Source organism: Magnolia sinica, chromosome 9 (assembly GCF_029962835.1).
Source record: "Magnolia sinica isolate HGM2019 chromosome 9, MsV1, whole genome shotgun sequence".
In the NCBI taxonomy this organism is placed as follows: domain Eukaryota; kingdom Viridiplantae; phylum Streptophyta; class Magnoliopsida; order Magnoliales; family Magnoliaceae; genus Magnolia; species Magnolia sinica.
In genome coordinates, this window is record NC_080581.1 from 19,463,404 (window position 1) to 19,479,242 (window position 15,839).

General features: G+C 41.3%; 1 protein-coding gene and 1 long non-coding RNA gene across 2 annotated transcripts; both read left to right on the forward strand.

The window, feature by feature from the left end:
* The first annotated feature begins 899 nt into the window (after positions 1-899).
* LOC131257020 (uncharacterized) lies at positions 900-1,952 on the forward strand. Its single transcript, XM_058258184.1, has one exon. The coding sequence runs from the start codon at positions 1,031-1,033 to the stop codon at positions 1,553-1,555; it is 525 nt and encodes a 174-aa protein (XP_058114167.1). The 5' UTR covers positions 900-1,030; the 3' UTR covers positions 1,556-1,952.
* Positions 1,953-8,257: 6,305 nt separating this feature from the next.
* Positions 8,258-15,819, forward strand: LOC131257021 (uncharacterized). Its single transcript, XR_009177051.1, has 2 exons — positions 8,258-8,524; positions 14,309-15,819. It is a non-coding gene; the product is annotated as an uncharacterized LOC131257021 (long non-coding RNA).
* Positions 15,820-15,839: the final 20 nt, after the last annotated feature.

A 15,839-nucleotide genomic window follows, 5' to 3' on the forward strand; every position in this document is an offset into this window, starting at 1 on the left:
TATAACAGGTGTTACACCCACTGCGAGAACAGAGCCGGGCCCATCGGCTATCGGGCAGACCGCACACGAAATTAAAATAATAGACGGTGGAAAATAACACGTAACGTTTTTCACCGTCCGTTGCTTTAAAATCTTGCCTACCTAACAGCTGATCCACATGAGATTCAGTCTAGAAGATGATCAAGATGTTGGGCCCGCCTGATAAACGGATAGGATTCCACACATACGTGTAAGTTTGGCACGCGTACGTCTTGGAGTAGAAAAGCGGGTACCGCCCTTCTCTCCGTCGTCACGCAGACGAACGCGGATATGCCTTTCGCAGGAGGTTCCTGCGGTGGCAAGCTAGGTGGGGCCAGATGTTTGCGAGAGATCCATACCGTACATCCGTTTTTTCTAGATCATGATAGGACATGGGCCTAACAATGAGGTAGATCCCAAACTCAAGTGGGCCGCGCGACAGGAAACAGTGAGGATTGAACGTACACGCTTAAACATTCGCGGGGCCAACGAAGTTTCGGATCAGGCTAATAATTTTGTGTTTTCAGTTCATCCCCAGTAGGAATGACCTTATGAACGGTATGGATGGCATATGAACATCACGATGGACCCAGGGAGGTTTCAACGGCAAGCATTTCCCTAACCACCTTTTCCTTGTTGTGCGGTCCACTTTCAAAATGATATATAAAAACGGATAGACGGGGTGGATTTCTCACAAACATCACGGTGTGCCCCACATAGCTTCCCATTGCAGGAAGTTCCTGCGGCAGGCAATCCGCGTACAGGTTGGAAGCGGTTTTTGGCCGAACCGCCTTTCTCTTCTCTATAAAAGTTACCACTCGCCTCCCGTCCAAAGCATCTTCTCCTCCCTTTCCCTTTCTCTCCCTCTCTCCATCCCTCCCTCTCCCTCCCCCCTTTCTCTCCCTCTCCTCCTTTCCCCTTCTCTCCCTGCCGTTGATCTGACTCATCTGATCATATCATCTGATCTCAGCTGTCCCACAAGAAATTACAATCCCTGTGTGTGTGTGTAGAAATGGCAACTGCAGTCCTCCCTTCTCAGGACTATCTGAAATTCCGTTCCACTCCCAAAGTCGGCCGAAACGCTATACCAAGCCCGACACGAACCGTCCGTAGAAAACGCCGTTACCCCGCTGTTAAAGATAACGGTGATACAAGCCCTCCCGTTGTGAAATTCCCGTCAAGAAGTCTCGTCATGGAGAAAGTCACGATACTGAAGCGCGGCGAGGATCTGAAATCCTCGCCGTTTAGGGAGCAGCGATCGGACGGTGGTGACGCTATGAAGGCTGCGGGGAGGAACGAAGACGAAGATTCGATGCTGTGCTCGACGGATCGGCTGGGGCCGGAGCCGGAGATGGTGCCGACGCAGGTCCGGCTCACCGTCCGGGATTCCAGCGGCTGCGGCGACAGTCTCTACGCCGGCGCGGCGTTCTTTTCGTCGCCGTCGCCGAGCTCGCTGCCGCTCCCGGCTTTCTTCTCGAGGAAGAACAATGACGTGGCAACGAAAGATCTGCGACGTCTGTTACGGCTCGAGCTGTGAGAAATATTCTCCTCCAGTTGTTAGATCTCTCCTTTATTTTTTCAACAGGAAGGGATCTGGATCGGAGAAGGAAGCTCAAGCGATCGAGGTGTATGGATGTTATGTAGGACCTGATCTGTCTTTGCTACTAGGAAGAAGTGAAAATTTAGATATTAGGGTAGGGTTTCATGTGGTTGTATATAGGTTTTATCTTAGATACTCCTGCTTGACGAAGATGCCCTGTAGAGACTGTTATTTGTTATAATCGGTCTTTTGTGTTTGGGGGAATTTTAGGGTTTTATAGATTGGTAGGGATTGCAATTATCTTTTCATTTGGTTGTTCCTAACATTAGCTGTAATTGCAAACTAGTTTCTTGTACAAGTGTTACGATTGAAATGGGAGTCTCTTTTCGGTTAATGATTCTGTAATTCAGTGTTGGAATTTTGGGGGCGATGAGCCCGAGCCGTTGATTTTTTTACAAGTGAGGCCCTAGGGCATGTGGTGCCATCCATAGATCACGATTGATCCTACTGTGGTTGGGGTTCCCTAAAAAAAATTCACAATTAGATCCCAGCTGTTTGATTGGTTTCCTCTGAGTTGGCCGAGTAACTGCAGGTTGGGATTTCTCGTCTTAATTTCAGGGCATCCCTATCAAAGGTACGAAGCTCATCAGATCAACAGTCGTGTATTCTTCTTATGGTGGATTAATCTGATGTGTCTTGCAAATGGATTAATCTGATGTGTCTTGCAGATGGGGTTCTCTCAAATTCTCGCAGATAAGATAGTGGTGTGAACATTACCAGCTGTTTGGTTGGTAGCCCGCTATCTATGGTCTGGGATCAATGAATTTAAAGTATGTGGTGCTCATTGGATCTACTCTCTCTCTGGAACATGATCTCTAATGGGTGACAGGCGGCTTGGCTAACCAGGGATTCTCCTTTGTTTCCCTTTGTCTTTGGTTTTGTTAGAGGTTGAAAGACGAATTGTTCTCATTTACTATGCAGGATGAGGTTGAAAGACGGAATTGTTCTCATTTACAGTGCAATCATCCTGCAGATCTTTTGCGATGCCAAATTATTTCCATTCTCTTGACAGAAGGTGAGTTAGAAAGGTGGGAACTAATCTGGACCATTCTTTCTAGCATCTATATATATGGTGGGAATTTTACCATTTGTCATGTCTACAACCCTGTAGATGAATGGTGGGGATGATCCAATTTTACCATTTGGCATGTCTACAACCTTGTAAATGAATGGTGGGGATGATCTTGGCATGGGGCAGAAGAGGTGGGGCCGCAGTTTTGGTGAGTCTTCTTGGCATTTCTCTCAGATTGTTTGCAATTATATTATTTGGCTTTGACAAGGTATTTTTAGTCTTTTCGCACTTCTAATGATAGACAATTCCACTTTAGATTGGGATGAGATTAGTGGTCGGAGTTGACTAGTAGTACCTGTTATTACTTGTTCTGTATGGAATTGTATTGGTGCTTCACATGGATTGATGTCTATGGTTCTCTGTTTTGAATATCTTTCAGTCTTGTAAGTTTATTTATTTTTTCTCACATATAGCTTACTATTGTTTTTGGTTCAATACTGGGAGTGGTGGTGAGCTGCAACCTTGATAGATGGATCAACACTTGAGTTCTGAGGCATGAATGTAAATGGAATTTGATGAAAAAGGTTTGGACAATTAAGTAGAGTACCAACTAATTGAGTTGGTGTATGGATTTGATTAATCTAGATGGTTGGTGATTCTTGCTATAGGACAATCTGGATGGTGGGTCGTTTGATTAGTCTAGCTGGGTAGGTTGTTCTTCCATCCAAGGCTTAGTGCATCTTGTTATAGGACCATTGCCCTTGACCAAGTTGACTCTATATTGTTATCTTTATTCTGATTTCTCTAGTGGTAAATGTTTTATGTTGTAAATGATTTGCTTGTAAATCACTTAAAAGGCTGTAAATGATTTATAGCCTGGCTTTTAAGTTGGTAAATCATTTACAGTGTTTGGATAGCCTGTAAATGAAATTTGCTTAATAGGCTTTCATTTAGAAAAAAAAGAAAAAGCCATTGCCATCTCCTCATTTACTAATAAATGAAAATTCACCTTTTTGCTGGTTATTGAGAAGGGGGCTTTGCTAGTAAATCATTTACAAGAAGCAAATTAGAGTATCCAAACACAAGTAGTAAATGATTTGCTTGTAAATCATTTACTACTTGCCCCATTTACCACAATCCAAACGACTCCTAATGGGGGCTATAAAAAAGTGTCTGATATAGTAATCAAATGAATAAAAACGAACTTTCTCAATCTGATGTGTTCTTTTCTGGGCTTCTCTATGAATGGACTCACAACACTTGGGGCTTGTTTAATTTTCCAGTTCATTGGTAAATCCCTGCAAAGGGGTAATAATTATTTCCTCAGGCATTGACAACATTTTCCCCTGCGCTTTAGTTGACTGCCTACTTTTTGGATACGAAAACCGAGAACATTGCAAAATATCTGTGGGTCTCACTGTGATGCATTTCTCTTACCCACACCGTTCATCCATTATGCCAGCTGAATTTATGGCGAGCCAAAAAATGAGGCATATCCAAAACTCAAGTGGACCACGCCATACGAAAAAGGGAATCAAACAGTTGCCGTTAAAAACTTCTTGGGGCCACCTTTTCTTTTGGTGTGGGCCACTTGAGTGTTGGATCTGCTTCATTTTTCTTCTCATGCCTCAAAATATTGTGGTAAAATGGATGGACGGAACTGATATATCATATACCTCACCATTGGGTCCAAAGAATTAAACTAGCTCTTTTGAGCCGTTTTCCAAGGCAGAAATTCGGATGAATTTTCAAACGGGTAAAAGGGTTATAATTATTCAGTTTGAAAAATCAAAAAGGCCTTTAAAAGCATATGCAATGTCCAGTTGGGTGATTGCAAGACATGCACCTGATCTTTACACGAAGGCATTTATATTCTGATCAAATGCGGTGCCCTGATGTGCTGTAGCAGAGCCCTCAACAGTGCACTCCTAAAAACAGCAACTTGTAGCTTTTTTTGTCTGATTCTGGTCCTCCAATGCTCATTGGTATAGTTTAAGTTTGGCATTAATGTCTATCTAGCATCTGTTTTTCTTGTATTTAGTGGTCAGTAAGATTGTTTGGCATTGCATGCTTTTTAGATCTTAAACCTTTGCAAAGTCTCCTTGGTGGGTGTGGTAGTTAGGCTAAAACAAGCTTGTCACCCACCCCATGATCTGTCCTTTGCAGCCAAACAATGTGCCATTCCTTTGCAAAAGATGGAGTGATGAGAGGGTCGCTTGTGGTTGGCTCCTCCTTCCCCCCTCTTTCAAGTCATTTGCTTGATTAGTGGCCCTTGCAAAAGATGGAGTGATGGGAGGGTTGCTTGTGGTTGCCTGCTCCTTCCCATTTAAGTTCTCTGCTTAGCAGTTGGGTTCTTTCTTAAATAAATTAGTGTTTGATAAGTGATAATTCATGGGAAAACAAAGGAATTAGTAATCATTATTTTGCAAGGTTGAGGAACGGATATTTCCATTTTTAAATGGGATGTTTTGATTTGCAAGTGGAAATCTCCAGTGTCGGTACATTTGTGTGCATTGGCAGGGGAACTGTGTTGTGCTCAATGGAGTTTGCTGGGAAAATGCCCCTTCATTGACATTCTTTTTCTTGCTCGTTGCGAGCTTGGGTTGCTTTTTAATGGCTCTAGAGGGGGTTGGTGTTAGTTGCAATTGTTTGGTGTTGAGTATCAAGTGTCTGCTAGCATGTACTTTTCTTTGAAGTACTTTATTTTGCATTGATTTCTTTCAATCAGCTGTTGAATATGATGGAAATCAATCATTTCTTTATGTTATCATTCTTCACATGCATGTTCCTTTGACCTCTCTCTCTCTCTCTCTCTCTCTCTTAATGTTCATGTCTTGTGACCTCTTGTTGGCATTATAATTTTAGTGAGTCTGAACTTTGAATTGTGCTAACCATAACTGGCCAGCGTAGGATGATGGTCCATGCTCATCTCAAGTCAGCGTGGTTCCAATTCATGTGCAGACCAACGTCAGTGCAAAACCCTTTGAAAACTCCTCGCCAATGGTCAAGCCCAACATGGTCGTTATTCCACTCTGTGCTTAAAGTTTTAGGACAACACGAGATGACACCATGCAGTTTCCAATGAACCAAAGTCTAGATTGCACCAACCCCAGGAGCTTGCGTGGAACCAAGTATGTTGGATGGTGCTAACTGTCTATAGGCATCGTGGCACCAAACTCTTTAGTTGGAAATCATCCCGTGGTAACGGCCAAGGTCAGCATGGTTCACATCCAAAGTGTGCAGATGGAAAACACTCGTTAGCCAATGGTACATTGACACGTGTCCATAATCACCCTAACAAACTTTTAAGTGGGAAATAACTATTTAACCACTTCATGGGCAAGAAATAACTGTTTCCCATCGCACCATAAATACCCATTTGGGTTTTCATTGCTCTAGTGCTCTCTGGATCGTTTGCAAAGCCCTTCTTTTCCTTCTCCTTATGCGATGCTAGGGACAAGGTGAGAATGAGAGTCTTAAGAACTCATGAAATGTGGCTCTGCACTAGTCTTTGGACCTCCAATGGTGGCTTTCTGCCAATTGTCTAAGTACCAGCAATCTGGCCCCATGTCTTAAGAACTCATGAATGTGGCTCTGCACTAGTCTTTGGACCTCCAATGGTGGCTTTCTGCCAATTGTCTAAGTACCAGCAATCTGGCCCCATGTTGACTGTTCAAGCTTCCTGTGGTGGTTACACTGACTATCCAGAGCCTCAAGCAGGGGTACGCTCTGACTATCTGGATTGATGAACTGAACCCCCATGTGGTCCTGTGCTAACTGTTAAGCCACTTTGTGCTTGCCCCTAGTTTCTCTAGCAGAATGGCCCAGTGCAATTTCTGTCTGAGGTCTTCGAATGCCTCAGGGTAAGGCAGGCAGGCTGCTAGAACTTCTGAATTTTGTGGAGCTATATAGGACGTAAAAGCTAAGGCTATTCAACTTCTTGAAAGCATAAGAGGGCTTTGCCTAATCAATTGTTTGGATCAGTGTTTCAAATAGCGCCCGTAGCGTAGCAGTAGCGTAGCGCTACATAGCGTCCCAAATAGCGTAAATCCCCTGTAGCGCATGCTACAGGGGTCGTAGCGTACGCTACAGCTACGTAACGCGTAGCGTAAGCTACAATGTATTTTTTTTACTATTTTAGTTTTTTTAATTATTTTTTCGCGTTTTCTTTGTTTCTAATGTTGAGGAATGTGACACTTGTATTGTACTTGATACTTTTAACCTATGGGATTTTTATTTCTTTTCATAATTGTGACTTGTAGTTTCAATTAGACATTATTAATTAAAGTGGTTTGCTTAGGAAGTTGTTGATGTGATAATTATTTGATTTGGCTTATATATGTGGATTGGCTTTTGATAAATGATAACTAATAACTTTTTGGAACATGCTTATAATTGATAAAATGAATCATCTTTTAGGCATTTATATATTTTTTTCCCCTTTTTTTCACTATTTATTATATTTGTCCTATTTTTAAATTAAAAAATAGAAATATTGTGTAGCTTACACTACACGCTACGTATTTATGCTACATGCTATAGAGGGCTGAGCACTACACATCACGCTGCCGCTATTTAAAACACTGGTTTAGATACATTGACGATGGACCATAGATTTGGATTTTATACATCATTTGCATCTTTCTACTCTTTATCGTGTAACGTATTAGTTTTCTCTGGTTTTTACCTGTTAATTAATAGTTTTTTCCCAAGTAAATGTAATTAAGGGCTTGTGTCATACTACAGCTCCAAGATCCAATGAAAGTACTTTCGATAGAGCATGTTTTGGTGTACATCTTTGCAATGGAGTTAATAATCAAACAAATATAAAAATATATTGAGAAAAAGGACAGGTCTTGTAAACACCTCTCATTTTCTCTCACTCAATATCCATACATTTCTGTCTTTCCTTTCCACCGTCTCTCTCTCTCTCTCTAAATCTTAGCTTTAGTTAATTTGGTCGGTTGATGGTTGGTGTAAATTTGCATGGTTTTCTTGAACTTGTTGGTACATTAAGGTCATCTAGATCATTATTCATCTTCTTGTTTTGTGATAGGCAATTTTATTTATTTATATTTAATATCAGGGTCGATTTCTCCTTTCAGGTGCTCAATAGAATCTGTTAATTATCTTTAGAGTTTGTTACTTGTAACTCTCATTTTTAAATGGAGCAAGAATAAATCATTACAATATATTGAATCTACAATACTTGGGGTGCAGTTTCAGTTTGAATTTGAAATTCTAGTTATTAGCCAACATCATTTTGCTCTTGCAGTTATGTTTATTTGATGGCTTTGCTGTTATTTGCATCTTGGGGCCTGTTTGGATAGAGAATGTGACAAATTTTCACCGACAAGACATTTGCAAATGTTGAGTTGAATTGGCTTTGGAGTTAGATGGACGGATGGATGAAGCCATGTACAATGTTGGCCTTTGTTATTCATCCTGATTATCTGCTCATCAAAAGGCTTTTAAAGCCTTGCAAAGTCCTGAGTAGAAGCATAATGCCTCTGCAACTATGGTATTGTGCTATTAAGCCTTGCAAAGCATGTAGTGTGTGTCCCAGTGTACCACCTAGTACTGAGTCATTCTACCAAGGGTTGAAGCATCTTCCGAAACAGGTAGGTAAACCTTGATGTGGACTGATTTTTTTCATGAATGATAAAGTTGTATTTGCCTGAAATAACCTGATACAGGGCTATGTGGCCTGGTTTCAGTGGTGACAGATTTAATCGAAACTGATATTCAATACTTGATTTCTAAACAGTAGATTAGTTTATCTTAAAACGTGCTTTTCTAATGGTGGAGTTATTTGATGCTCTGTCTAGGTACGATGCTTGATATGCAGGCACTTCGAAAGGGTACATGAGGTGCATGAACTCGAATTAAACTCGGTAAATTGTGATGCCCACCATCCCCATGTTTAATTGGAGAGTAAGATAATCAAATATGCAGGATTTTTGGTTCATGATACATCTATACTAGTATACAGTGTTTCGATGTTTAATTTGAATCACCTGTACATCACCATGCAATTTCAAACTAATTAATAGGTGCCTGTGTATCATCCACACACTGTCAGAATATCAGAGTTTTTCTCTTTCTAGAAGGATGCCTAAAGCAAATACGATATGTGCTCAAGGCTTGTACCTGATCGTCATTTTGGAAATGCGTTTGTTTTGAGGTCGAACGTGATGTGCTTCTGTCCAGCTCATGAGTGTAACATCTTTTTTAAAAAATAGCATTTAAAAAATTGCATGCCTAAGGCTGCGTTTGTTTGCGACGATATCATGGAAATTTATGATTAATCGGGTCTAATGTGGTGCAAAATGTCCTGAAATTTCATTATATCTATTGCAACCAAACACACCCTAATCTGGCTAGGAAAAAGCCTGTTCACCCAAAAGAGAATTTTGTTGGCGCTTTAAATGTTTATGCTGAAATTTTTTATTTGGTCTTAACATCTTCTGTCCATTTTTCTCATTGTTTTGTGCTTAAGTGAGCTTGTTTGGTATTACATGTTCTTGGATCTTAGTTGTTTTGGGGTCTGGCAGTAGGGCTAAATTATAAAGTTGGGCTTGGATCTTAATTGTTTGCAAACCACCTTTTTGGGGTGAGCTGGATTGCTTTGGCATGTGAGTGGTGTTTGGTAAGAGACTTCATTGGAAGAAGGGAGTGGATTAGGTGCTGTGCCAGCCTCACCCAACATGGTGTGGCCGCCCTGACTGTGGGGTGCACATTGATGTATGTTTTTTATATCCATGTCGTCCATCTGTTTTGCCAGCTCATTTTATGGCATGATATAAAAAATGAAGCATATCAAAATCTCAGGTGGACCACATCACAGGAAACTGTGGTGATTGACCATTAAAAAGTTCTGTGGGCCACAAAACTATTGGATCAAGATGGTATTTCCCCCCCTTATTCCAGGTTTTTGTGACCTTATAAAAAGGTTGGATGGCAAATAAACATGATAAATAAACATTATGGTAGGCCCTAGGAAGTTTTTAATGGTGGGCATTCAATCACCACTGTTTCCTATGGCACAGTCCACCTGAGATTTGGATCTGCTTCATTTTTGGGCTCATGCCCTGAAATGAGCTGACAAAACGGATGGAATGTGTGGATATGCAACACATACATCCAGGTGGGCCCCATGGTGAGGGCCGCGACTAATCCACTCCCTTGGAAGAAAAGTAGATGAGGAAGGTTTGGCAGGTCAGGTTTTGATCAAGGAGTGCAGAAAAGAGCACTTCTGTAGGAAATTCAATCCTATGGTGGGTGGGTGGGTGAGAGGAAATTACGTGGAGGCAAAAATTGAGTTGCATATGACCAAAAGAAGGGTAGTACAGGAATATGGAAAAAATTTCATTGTGTTGCTGGGCAACCCATGCCTGATGCCATGGGAAGACTCAACTTCAACAGCAGTGGATGACATAAGTGTGGAGAACAGGCAGGAAAATTGTCTGAAATTGTGGAAGTTCTATTCTATCAAACGAGTGATGAGAAAGAAAGGTTGGTAAAGGTCTAGTTTTGATATTACCTCCAATTCAAGTAGATGCTGAGTCTGCCTGGGAAGTCTAGTGGGGGAAGAGAGCGCTAGTGCTGGCTAACATCGATTGAGGCATATCTTTTTTTGCATTGATTTTGAAGGACATTATGATTGGTGATATACAAAACCTGGTTGAAATTTGAAGGAAGGTGCCTTATTATTTTTTCCCATTTTGTTTTAATGATCTCAATGCCACAGGGAGGGAAGTTTGATGTTGTTAAAAAACTATATGGAGAATGAGTCTGATGCATAAACTATTAGTTGTTGGACAGCAGGCTTGAGAAGGTTTGTGGTCAGGTCCTACTACAACTAGGGTTGGGTCAACCCAAATCCAGCTGATCCAACTCGAGTTTTGAGTCTGGTTGTCAATCTCCTTGAGTTGGGTTCGGTTTGGAAAATGTCAACCTGATTTGAAATTGGGTTGGGCTTGGGTTGAGCATGATAATATGTATTTGGATTGCAATGGGTTAGGTATGGAGGAATTTAGTTTGGGTTTAGGATGGCCACCTCATGTTGGAATTTGGTTGGGGTGGGTTGCAGGTTAGGCTTGGGTTGACATTCAACCCAACCCAACTCAACCCCACCCACCCAAGTTGCATGCCTACTGTGCGTTTGGTCTGCTCATTTCAGTGTAATGGCTTGCAAAAGAGCTCTTGCTGTTCAATCCGACATGAGGTCACATTTGTTAACGAATGACCCATATTCGGTCAAATGCGTGTGATTAGGAATAGTGTCGGGTGTGCTAGAGTCGTACTTGACTCAAATTGATTGAATGCTTGCAACCTTAGGCACCAAATCAGTCGTAGGATTAGACCTATGAAGGTTGACCTGACTGTTCAGCCACCAATGGTACAACGATCAAGCGATTTGGAAGAGGAGTCCTTCAATGGGAATTTTCCCCTTGTGCTTAGACTTTTTTCTTTTTCACCGGTGATCGCAGTCCAGGTGTCTCAGTAGTGACATAATGGACAAATGTGATTAAAAACTAAGGCAAATCGTTGATTTTTGTTGATTTGTAAATAATAGTACAATTAATGAAGAAAGCTAAACTAGGTAGAGAAAAATAAAAGAAATTGCTTACAACTACTAATCCGCACAAGCAATCTTAGTGAATAATCTTGAGGTTGTGACTCGTTTGATATTCCAAGTATGGACTCGGTTGATTGGGGGTCCAATAGCGATAGTCATGGATATTTACACTATTCATAGGGTGTACTGTGACAATATCGTTGGACAGTAGCGAATCTTAGCTATGCTAAACTTTAAACTTGCTGTAGCAGAGCTTGACAAAAGTGGATGAATTAAGGCTAAAACTATGATAAACAGTGCTGCTTTGTGTAAAGAGATTGCATGTGTTGGCGAAGGTGTTGCTTCGCTCTCTTCATCGAGTGAAGGGCAGGCGGTGGACATTTCGAGTGGTCCTTGTTGGTTCGTGCTTTTATTTTTGAAAGTTTTGCGAATGTATTCTAGCTCGACGCGGATTCCTCATTGCATCATGATTTTATTCTAATTATGGAAGAACCCGTTTCTTAATCCTTCGCAGCATCCGTGAAAGCACCGATCTCCTTTTTGAAAAAAATCTCTTTTTAGCATGATTGTGTGAGATGGCCTTACCATGCGTATCTTGGATTGTGGGAGATTTGACATTGACGGGGCTTTATACAGCTTGCTGAGCATGCTGCTTGGTCACATGCCTCTTGTGCAACGGTCATGCGTCCTCTTAGAGTCTCGCATTTCTTGACTCCAAACGTGTGTACGGATCTGACTCGTTCTGATTTTGGCAGGCAATGTTTCACTGAAGGTAATGGATCAGGAGATTTTCTTGGAGCGTGATTGAGATTTCGTTTGTCATTCATACATAGTGCTGACACGTGACGACATTTTATTAGGCTGTGTGGACTATTTCAAGATGGGTGTAAATAATGCTCTCACGTCACTTTACATTTAAAGAATGTGAATGGACGTAACATCGCTTTAGCTTCAGCAATCGCTTTGATGCTCGACACATGGTGGCATGGGGTTTACACATGGCCGTTGTGCGCAGTAATGCTGTGTCAGAAACCACCCGTCATTAATGGCTGGCATGGCTTTAACGGTCAACGCCCTTTATAACTCCTAATCGTTAGCTAAACCTGGTCATTATTCAACTTCCATCTTTCTATCATTCCCTGCCTCCTTTAAGCCTTTTTTTTTCCCCATGATACCGTCTGAACCCCATATCACCATGTGTTGATCGTCGAAGTAACCACTGAATCAGAAGCGACATTATGTCTCTTTACATTCTTAGAATGTAAAAAGTGACATGGGGGTATTGTTTACACCTGTCTTGGCGTAGTCCACGTAGCCCAATGGAATGCTACTACGTGTCGGTACATGGACGAATGATGGACAGACTTCCACTTGCACCCCGGGACAGTTTCCTAATTTGTTTTCTTAGGTGACACGTCACCTGTCAAAATTAGAATAACTCAGAGCTGTACATACGTTTGTGGTCGAGAAAAGTGAGACACTGCGAGAAGAATACGTGATCGTTGCACAAGCAACACGCGTGATCGAGCAATATGCTAACAAGCTATATAAAGCCTCGGCGATGTCAGATCTTTCGCCATCCAAGATATGCACAACAATGCCATTTCACATAATCATGCTAAAAACGAAAATTTCTAGAGACAATCCGTGCCTTTATGGAGACCACAAATGATTAAGAAATGAGTTCTTTCGGAATTAAAAAAAAATCAGGATGTAATAAAGAATCCGTATCTACTTAGAAAACGACTGCATAACTTTCGAAGGTAAAAGCACAGACCAACTAGGAAACCTTGAGACGGCCACTGCTCTTCAAAGTATATATAAACAACACTTGATGAAGAGCTCGAGATAACACATTCGCCGACACATAATATTTCTACACAGCGCAATGTTGTTTATCATACTTTTATCCATAGTTCCTCCATTTCTGTCAAGCCCTACTATAGTAAGTATGAAGTTTAACTTAATTTAGATTCGTTACTGTTTAATGCCATTGTTGCAATACGCCCTAAGAATAATGTAAATATCTATGATCATTGTCGTCGTATCCCCTATCAATCGAGTCCATACTTGAAAGATCACACCAGTCATGTCTTGCGGACTATCCAACACGATTGTTTGTGCACACGGGCAGTCGTAGGCAATTTATTTTATTTCTCTGCTTTAATTTTCATAGTTGACTGTACTAATGTTATTTACAAATTAATAAAAATTGGCGATTGATTGTAGTTTTTAATTTCTTTCGTCTATTTTTGCATTACTTATAAACCTGAGACTTGCAATCATTATTGAAAGAAAAGTCTTTGGAGCAGTGCAAAATGATCCTATTGAAGGACCAACATTGGTGGCTGGACAGTCATGTCAACTTTCATATGTTTGATCTTATGATTGATTTGGCGCATGGGATCGCAAGCGTTCAATCGATTTGAGTCGAGTACGACTTTGGCACGCCCGACATTATTCCTAATTGCACACGTTTGACTGATTACGAGGCGTTCGTTGGCACATGTGGCATTGCCTGATTGAATAATAATAGATGATACATAGAACTTTTGGGATGCTAGCTGAAACCAAGTTGCTAATTTGGGAAAGATGGTGATCTCAATTTCTTTCTAGAAGTCATGAATGAGACATCTCGTTTGCAGCGATTTCTCTCCCCTGATATTGAGGTTTTTCCTATTGGGAAAATAACTCCTAAAATGAAGAGTACTTTAAAAGTAGAAAAGTACTTTTAAAAAATAACTTGTTAACTTACATAAGTTAAAAAGTTACTTGTCGCTTAGGGCCGTTTGGATACCACTAGATAAATTACTTTTTCTACTTACAACAGTAGATAACTTATTTGAGACAAGTAAGATTGGTTTATGATCAATCATAAGTAACTTTAAAAAAAATAAAAATAAAATTTAAAGTTACTTAAATCTCTTCTGTTTAGTAAGTAGAAATCAAGATAAGCTACTTGAGGCACAAGTAGCTTAAGTAACTTACGTTCCAAACACCCCCTTGGAATAATAGAATGTATAGAAAATGCGAGAGAGTAATTTAGGAATACCTTAATTTACTCAAACATTCCTTTACTCAAACATTCCTATTGAAGCTCAAGGTGCTTGGAAAGGAGGAACTTGAAAGGTATGGTGAACGATTATTCCACAAAGCAAGAGCAAAGAATTCAAGGACAACATGGCTACAAAATGATGAGTAGCACAAGGTGAGTAGTTACTTCTGATGACTTCTAAGATGTGTGATCTACTGACGCTTTTGCTGGCTGGAATTTTAACTATTGTTTTTCTGTTGGATATTTACTTCCAGTGGCTGGGAGTTCAACCATTACTTTTCCAATGGCTCTAGAGTTTTCTATAGTAAAATCTTTACTTGATGCAGTGAAAGGCTTGATAATTTCCCACCCAACTAGAGGACCAGAAGGGACTTTAGAGGAAAGATCATCGTCCTAACACAGAAAATGTTATGCGGAGGAGTTCCTGGAGGGACATGGCATACAGTGTCCAAAAGCGATTGTAGTTGGTGATGAGCGACGGACAACATGCAGAAATTGGGAACCGATTGGGGTCAGGAATGGTGGATCTAGTACGAAAACCGATGGCAGCAGTAGAGATCGATGCTGCTAACCAGACCCAGCAAGTGTAACGTGGCGTGCTGAAAACAGAGAAGGGGATTGAATCAGTCTCTGACAGTCTCACTGGAAATGAGGATATGGGTTCGATCACTGATAGTGGCAGGGATGTAGATCATGATTGCCTGAAACAGATGATAGAGGGGCCACATTATGACTGATGATGGATTGATGGTGGTGCTTTAGCGATGGCAGCAGGTTGAAATGACAACGACGATATGTAGCTGCAAATCTGATGGTGCGCACAGAGGGCTGTGGTTGTTCGTACAGCAATGGGGTAGCAGATGGGCAGTGGTGATGGTGCCGTTGGTGAAGGTGATGGCGGTTGTGGGACTGCTCACACCAACCAAACAGATTTGATGAACAGAGATGGCCGAAGATGAAGATGATGTCTTCCAGATTTAATTGTGGCAGTGATGGGTTTGGGGTTACAATGATGATCTGCGCCTAGACGTGCTGGAGGTGGGTTCGTTGGTGCTGGAAACAAAGGTGCTGACAATGATATGGAGGCTCGCACATAGACATAGATGAGGCTCGAGAATGGTGACTGAGGTCGGTCCTGTAAAATAGGGTTTGGTGGTAATGGGCTTGGAGCAATGGTGGCTGATGGGAGAGGATTGATGAAGAGCATATATGTGATTTAGGGATCTGGTTATAGACAACGGTCGAATGCTCATTGGAATTAATGGTAGACAGAAGATGGAAAGATCGGGGTGTGCCCCTCTGAGATGAGGCAGATGGGGACGAGGACGAGGATGAACGGTTAGGATCAAAAGCACCAGATGGGGGATCTGTGTCCCTCCGAGGCGAGGCAGATGGGGACGAGGACAAGGATGAACAGTTAGGATCTAAAGCCCCAGATGAGAGCTCTGATACTATGTTAAACCATAAGAAACTGCATTGTGGAAACTGTTAACTTGTTTATTTCACTGAGAATAACATGAATATACAGAAGATGTGATAGATTTATGCAGAAATCTGCGGAGACTTTAATAGA

Bases quoted from the DNA above. Each gene is read 5' to 3' on its own strand.
- LOC131257020 (XM_058258184.1), top strand. From the start codon at position 1,031: ATGGCAACTGCAGTCCTCCCTTCTCAGGACTATCTGAAATTCCGTTCC.